This window comes from Aedes aegypti, chromosome 1, assembly GCF_002204515.2.
Source record: "Aedes aegypti strain LVP_AGWG chromosome 1, AaegL5.0 Primary Assembly, whole genome shotgun sequence".
NCBI lineage: Eukaryota > Metazoa > Arthropoda > Insecta > Diptera > Culicidae > Aedes > Aedes aegypti.
This window is the reverse complement of record NC_035107.1, coordinates 144,385,164-144,393,362: the sequence shown is the minus strand read 5'-3', so window position 1 is coordinate 144,393,362 and position 8,199 is coordinate 144,385,164. Positions and strand designations below refer to the sequence as shown.

The following is an 8,199-nucleotide window of genomic DNA, read 5'->3' as shown; positions in this document are numbered from 1 at the left end:
GCGTGCGAATTTTTCGCGCCACTGAACGGGTACTCCAACGCAGATTGGGCCGGTGACCCAAATGACTGGCAATCGACTTCGTGAATGGTGTTTTTCTTTCGGCATGGAGGTCGAATACGTTGTTTTGAGTGAGGCCTGTCAAGAGGCCATCTGGCTAAGGAAATTGCTCAGCGATCTTGGCCAACCTCAAGCGCAGCCGATGGTGATTCGAGAGGACAATCAGGGCTGCTTGTCCTTCGTCAAATGTGAAAGAACGAGCCGTAAATGGATACTAGGCAGAAGTTTGTTCAGCAATTGCGCACATTGAGCTCATATTTGGCCACAATATGCATCGTATTAAAGTGTTTTTATAGCAAAGTTTCAGACAATTCGGCCGAGAAAAACCACCCATGCCAAAGTGAATCATGGAAGTGTCCAAGTAGCTCTGCATCCTATGACGCGTTACTGAATATTTCACCCGAACGCTCCACGGATCCTGCTAATCCCGTCATTCATCTGATTCGCTGACGACGTGGCCATTGTCGGAAAAACGTTTCAGGTGGTTGATGAGCAGTATACCTGCGAATTGAAGATAAATACGTCGAAGACAAAATATCTGCTGGCTGGAGAACCGAGTGCCATAGAACTCGCGTTGACAGACGTATAATGATCATGAGTTCGAGGTGGTGGATGAATTTGCCTATCTCTGCAGAGAAATTCGAAGACACAGACGTATAATTGCCGGAAGTCATGCTTACGTCTGTACCATGTACAAGACGCTGATAATACCAGTAGTCTTCTACAGGCATGAGACATTGACGGAGCTTGAAGTGTACCTGGAAGCGCTAGGAGTTTTTGAATGACGTGTGCTTAGGAAGATCTTTGGCGGAGTATGTGAGAACGGCGTACGGAGGAGAAGAATGAACCACGAGCTTGCGCTACTCTGAGGTGAACCCAGGGCGGGCACGTTGTGAGAATGCCGGACAACAATCACAGAGCATAATCTTGGAAGTGTGGGGCGATCGAGAAACTGGAGGTAAGCAGTCATGGACTGAGTTTGTTGACGTAACAAAGTAAAGTAAGTTATACACTTTTGACGACCTGTAGCAAAAAAATCTGACGTACCTACTGGGACATTTCTGAGAGCGGCATCGGTTTCAGCAATCCTAAATTTGAGACATGAAAAAATGTTGTTTTAGTTACGCTGTGGAATGGTATTTGTATGTCACGAACTGGCTAGAATAAGGGCGCAAGTAGCATGATTGATTTCTCTTCATCGATCTTCTCTTCCGTTTTAACGTTTTCCCGTTTAAAAGAACACAATTTGGACTGCTGGTAGCAGTTGTTGGGTCGACATAAGTAATCAAAGCGATGTTTAAAATGTCAAAAGCATGGAAATTACTGTAAATTTTTAAATCAGTACCACCACTTGACACAAATGTAATGTTGAGTAATTGTTAGATTTTGCTCAATAGGTTACATTCAATTGTTTATAATAGTTAAGCAACAGTAGGCATACTTTGATTGAAATATTAGGATTGGATAATGAGTAAAAAGTAGATAATTTTTGACGAGAGCCTAGACTGATATGGAAATTAGTATTAAAGTTAACGAAAAATGATATGCACATTCTTCGTTTTTTTCTCTCATGTAATGTAATATTTGTGCACTTGATTGCGTCGAACATTGCCTTGCGTTTAGTTTGGATGCCTTCTTAACGAACCCTGGAACTTCTTCCTTCGCCAATGTCGGAGAACTTTTGTAAATACAGCTATTGAAACCAGGAAACATCAGAGGCCGATCTTGTCCTTTGCTTAATAGTTTCGTTAACATGTCATATAGGTATTTGAATTATGATTTCATAAATTAACGTATAGCACTTACTACTAACGGTATTTCAATTGTTGTCGCTCGCAGATTCAGGTTATTAAAATTAGTTTAAAGTTCACACTTTAGTGAGTATTAAGAGCATGTTTAAGTATTATCAAGCTTGAAGAACAGTCAGTAAGCAATACCACAGACAAACAGACGTCACACTCTCACCGATGTCCATCGACTAGCTTTTTAACGGCCGATTCAAATATATGGTAGGTGGCCAATCCACTACCCGCAGCGCTCGCATCGTTTTCGTTCGCGTTTGACGTTTACACACTACCGCCATCTGTTGGTCCATCGGCCAAACACACCGATTTTAGTATTGGGCGTACATGTCCTCGTGACTATGATTTTGATCGTGATTTGTTCTAAGTGTTACGTCTGTTTGTCTGTGGCAATACATTGCCTTGGTGGAAACTAAATAATTCAGGTATCATGGAAATAAATGCTAAGGTTTCTGGCGCGACTGATTCTACATGGCTCATTTCAAGTCGAAATCGTCTTCATCATATTTGTTGCTCCACTTACCACTACCTGAGCTACCCACAGAGGATGCACTCTTGGGAGGTTCATACGGTTTGGGGGCACTGCGGAACCGCTCCGTAACGTCTAAGTCAGCCTTTTCCGATGACACTGATAAACTTTTGTTGAAAGTATTGCGTTCTTCCTTCTTACCATAAATGTAATCTGAATCGGAGACACTGCTATTGAAGCTGGAACTATCGCGACTTCCGTACGACGAATAACGATTGAAAGCCGTTGAAGGAGCATTTCCGCCTGATGTGGACGTCGCTGATGGGGGACCACTGACCGCGCTGGTGCCGAAGATAAGCTCAGCGTCGGCTACGGAATCACTGCTACTTTTGAAGTCACGTCCTGTACCAGCCGTGCTGAAGCGAGGCTTGTAGAAGTCTAATCCTTTATCACCAAATATTAGTTCTGCATCTGACGATGATCGCTTTGTGCGTCCGAATTCCTGTTTCTTGGTTTCACTGGAGTATGATGATATGGTCGATGTATCTGCCGGTTTTGCAGTAGCAATCGGCTGCGGCTCGATGCGACCAGTTTGTGATTGATCCCTGATACCTTGCTGTGTGTTGTAACGATCTTTCACGTTATCATCTCTCTTATCGCTAGAGGTTATGATAGAAGTACTGGAATAAGAGGAAGAAGATGCTGATGTCATCGCTGCTGGTGACCGACTCACAGACGACGAAGACAGTGTAGTCGTTGTGGTGTAGCTATTCTGTCCAACAGTAGCGCCGTATGTCGCTGTACTGGTATATGTACTACCAGAGAACGTAGAACAAGTTGCTGGAGCTGCTGTAGCTGCTCGACTAGCTGCTATCTTATCTTTATCAAATGGATTGATCCTCTCATTGATTGTAGGATCGTACGCCATACGCTTAGTTTCTTGTGCACTTGGCGTATCCGTAGTGGATGATTCTGTTGCGGAGGCATGATTACTCAATGTAGAATTTTTATCAAAAGAAGAAACACTGTCTATTCTATGGTTGTTACTGCTGCTATTTACATTATTACTAACAGATGTTATGTTTTGCAGCTGACCGGCTGAGCCATTGCACACTAATGGATCTTTCTCAGATGAAGGTGCCCCGATGGGACGCTGGATTACGGTATCGACAGAGTTTTCACGGGTGCTTAGTATGCTGCCGGTAGCACTGCCGGTTGTGCTGTCACCTCCGCGTTGTGGTTTCTTCTTTTTTGCTAAATCCTACATATCACCAAATATTCCGGCAAATGTTTTACGGAGATTCTTCATAGTATCCTCGGCCTCATCAGCAACCGTTCCTTGTCCAGGAAGAGTGGTAACTTTGCTGACTCCAGAACGAGCTGCGGACGCAGAAGAAACTCCCGAAACGGAGCTGGATTGAGAAGCTGAAATGAAAAAAAAAATGAGATGCATGAAAAAACATTAGAAGTATTAGAAACTAAGGATGAGACGAATCTCATAGTCAAAGCTAGATCTCAAAATACGAGCAACCAACCATATAATTAATTCCGGTTGACCGCTCGCGCAAAAGTTTTGTACCACATGCCGTGCAAAGACTGTTACGGAAATCTTCTGACGAAAGAATGTCGGGTGGCCGAGAGATGGCGGCAGCGTTACGACGCGCACCTCAATGGTGATGTGGCCAGTAGTGAAGTTGGCGCGGCAATAACTCTAGAAGAGCTGATCGAATACGGTGATGATGCACTGGTATTAGCGCTGAACTGTTACCAAGATTTGGGAGAATGAAGTACTACCGGAGGAGTGAATGAAGGTATCGTGTGTCCCATGTACAAAAAAGGTGGCAAGTTGGATTGGGCCAATTATCGTACGATCGCATTTTTGAGTTTCGCCTACAAGGCACTTATGTTACGTCGTTGTCTGTCACCGAGCAAGAGGAATCGTGGGGAAATATCAGGCACAGTTTATAGGCGAACGAGCTGTAATGTATCAGATATCCGTCATACGCTAGGTATTGGAAATATGCCGCGTCTACAATGTATCCACACATCAGTTGCTCATTGATTATATATCGGCCAACGATACAATCAATCAGGATCAGCTATGGAAGATTATGCCCGAATACGGTTACCCGGACAAACTGATAGGATTGTTCATGGTGACGATGGAGTGAATGATGTGCGTAGTCTGACTATCAGAGAAGCTATCAAGTCCCTTCAAATCTAGCAGAGGGTTACGGCAAGGTGATGGTCTCTCGTGTTTGCTGTTCAACATTGCGATAAGGTGAAGTTGTATCGAAGCCATACCTGAAAAAAATTGTGCTCTTGAAGTTTTGAGGTATGGATTCGATTCATCTTCACCCTAAAGGGTGTCATATGAAGAGCGGGGGTATACACAAGAGAGGACACGACACGCCCCCCACTTTGAGTTCATATTGACGGTGATGAAATCGAGGTGGTCGAACAATTAGTGTATTTGGGCTCACTGATGAACGCCGACAAAGACACCAGCAGAGAAATTCAAAGGCGTATCATGGCTGGTAATCGTGCGTACTTTGTACTCTGCATAACTCTTCGGACGAGCAAAGCTCGCCATCGCATTAAACTAACTATCAAAAGAAGCTGATAAGACCGGTATTCCTCTATGGGCACGAAACATAGACCATACGTGCAGAGAATCAACACGTTTTAGGTGTTTTTGAACGGAAGGTGTTGTGGAGCATCCGAGGCGGAGTGCAGATAGAAAACGGAACGTGGAGAAGGCGAATAAATCATGAGTTGCACCAACTGCTGGGAGGACCAACCATCGTTCATATCGCAAAAATGGGGAGGTTGCAGGGCCGGGCATGTCACCAGAATGTCCGATAGATAACAACCTGGTACAAATGGTTCTCCAAATCAATCCGATCAGCACAAGATGACCTGGTGCGCAGTGGGCATGGTGGATTTATCAAATTGATGATGATCTGTGGACCCTGCGCAGAATGCATGGCTGGCATTCATTTATTTAGTTAACATCTAAACAGATAACACTGAATCAACAATTTCACGCCACAATACTCGGTTCGTGGCCGCATCTCTCTATCCTTGCTTATGCCCCACGCTCGCCAAATCGATACGCACTTGATCCGCCCACCTAGCTCGTTGCGCTCCACGCCTTCTCGTACCAACCGGATCCGAAGCGAACACCATATTTGCAGGGTTGCTGTCCGGCATTCTTGCAACATGCCCTGCCCATCGTATCCTTCCAGATTTGACCACTTTCTGGATACTGGGTTCGCCGTAGAATTGGGCGAGCTTGTGGTTCATCCTTCGCCGCCACACACCGTTTTCCTGCACACCGCCAAAGATCGTCCTAAGCACCCGACGTTCGAAGACTCCAAGTGCTTGCAGGTCCTCCTCGAGCATCGTCCACGTTTTAAGCCCATAGAGGACTACCGGCTTTATGAGCGTTTTGTACATGGTACATTTGGTGCGGGCGTGAAACTTTTTTGACCGCAGCTTCTTGTGGAGGCCATAGTAAGCCCAACTTCCACTGATGATGCGCCTCCGTATTTCACGGCTAACGTTATTATCAGCCGTCAGCAGGGATCCAAGGTAGATGAACTCGTCGACCACCTCAAACGTATCCCCATCTATCGAAACACTGCTACCTAGGCGAGCCCCGTCGCGCTCGGCCCCACCAGCTAGCATGTACTTTGTCTTGGACGCATTCACCATCAGTCCAACTTTTTCTGCCTCTCGTTTCAGACGGGTGTACATGTTTTCCACCTTTTAAAATGTTCGGCTGACAATGTCCATATCATCCGCGAAACAAACAAATTGACTGAATCTTGTAAAAATCGTACACCGGCTGTTGAGCCCGGCTCTCCGCATAACACCTTCTAGCGCAATATTGAACAACAGGCACGAAAGTCCATCACCTTGTCGTAGTCCGTGGCAGGATCGTGGAGTGTTCGCCTGAAACCTTCACACAATTTTGCACACTCTCCATCGTCGCTCTTATAAGTCTCGTGAGCGTCCCGGGAAAGCTGTTCCCGTTCATGATTTTCCATATCTCTACGCGGTCGATACTATCGTATGCCGCCTTGAAATCGATGAATAGGTGATGCGTTGGGACCTGATATTCACGACATTTTTTGGAGGAATTGCCGTACAGTTAAGATTTACTACAGGTGACAGACGACGGAAGATGATCTGGGATAATACTTTGTAGGCCGCATTTAGAATGGTGATCGCTCAAAAGTTCTCACAATCTAACTTGTCGCCTTTCTTGTAGATGGGGCATATTATCCCTTCCTTCCACTCCTTCGGTAGCTGTTCTGTTTTCCAGATTGTGCCTATCAGCCGGTGCAAACAAATGGCCAGCCTCTCCGGGCCATTCTTTATGAGTTCAGCTCCGATACCATTCTTACCGGCACCTTTGTTGTTCTTGAGCTGGTGAATGGCATCCTTAACATAGCATGACTGGCAACGGGCAGCCAATGAACGAGTCAACTGGAGATGTCTCCTACGTACAACAGAGGCCCCCCAGGCCTTAGCCTGACAGGAAAGTAGGTAAGAGTTATAGCCGTAACCAAGGAAAGACGATGATGTTAGTACGAGCTAATGACTCGACCATGCATCCAAGACTTGGTGTTTCGAGAATGCTGTTCAACATAGACCAGGTCAACTTCTTTGAAGTCGCGCTTGACTGCTCCATGCCGACGGTTGAACTGGTATTCTGCTAGTGGTTCTTGACTGGCTATAGGGTCAGGCTTCTTCAAAAGGTACAACGTAGTACGTACCGGTCGTCATTATTAGGAACGCTGCTCTATGTCGAAGTCCTACAGCAGGAGTGTCAAGGTCCAGCGTTGCAAGCGGTTTGCTGTGTATACCGGAGTCCCCTTCTCTGAACCGAAAACCTTGAAGAGTGATTGATGGTTGGTTTGTAGGAGAAATTGGCGTCCTTATTGCTTTCTTTTCTACTTGGCCGTAGTTCATCTCTGCTGGGGTCAATGAACGAGACGCATGAGCGATTGCCTTCACCTCACCGGTCGGGAACCCGTAGTGGGTAAGCAACTGATCGGAGAGGAGAATGGTCTTGAACTGTTCGAAGGAATGCTGGCAATCGTCGGTCCAACTCCAGCGGGCATTCTTCTTGAGCAGATTGTCCAGCGGTACCCGCAGATTCTTCATCTGTTTGACGAACCGACCGTAGTAATTCGCAGCACCGAGGTAAGAGCGGAGCTGCTGTCCATCTTTCGGTGGCTGTATCATGGTAATGGCTTCCGTTTTCAGTTGATCGGGCGAATACCACCCTTATCCTCGATGTGTCCGAGGAACTCGATCTGGGAGAGTGCGCAACGGCATTTTTCGAGATGTAAGTGAAAACCATACGCTCGAGAACGGCGTGGAGATTGCGATCGCCACGCCGTGCGACCAGCAATGAGGATGTCAACCAGGTATGGCTTGACTCTAGGTATGCCGGCCACCGTACTGTCGATGATGCGCTGGAAAGCACCCGGTGGCGACTCACTCCAGGGGGCACTCGGTTGTACTGGAAAAGGCTACGATGAGTGTTCACAGTGATCAGTTTTCGTGATTCCTTCTGCCCTCGACCTGCAGGTAAGCGTCGGATATGTCGCAGTTTGTGAAGAAACGTGCCCCAGCCAGTTCCGCAAAGAGGTAATCAGGATGAGGCAGTGGATGTCGGTTACAGTCTAGTGCGTTGTTCAGCCCAGCCGAATAATCACCATCGTACCGGAGAAATGGTACCGTTATTCTGGAGCGTTTTGAGTTTTGCATCTACCTTGGAGAGTGCAGCGTACGCCTCTGGACACTTCGGGCACTAGAAAGGACTTGCGTCAGACTTCAGGTACAACTTCACCTGCG

The 8,199-nt window shown here is 46.4% G+C and overlaps 1 protein-coding gene across 1 annotated transcript in view; it reads right to left on the bottom strand.

Annotated features, from left to right (window-relative positions):
* Positions 1-2,251: 2,251 nt before the first annotated feature.
* LOC5565053 (synapsin) overlaps positions 2,252-8,199 on the bottom strand; it is a 169,063-nt gene continuing 163,115 nt past the window's right edge. The window contains exon 12 of the mRNA XM_021849534.1: positions 2,252-3,753. Within this exon, the coding sequence (XP_021705226.1) occupies positions 3,590-3,753 (164 nt within the window). The 3' untranslated portion in view covers positions 2,252-3,589. The remainder of the gene's footprint in view (positions 3,754-8,199) is intronic.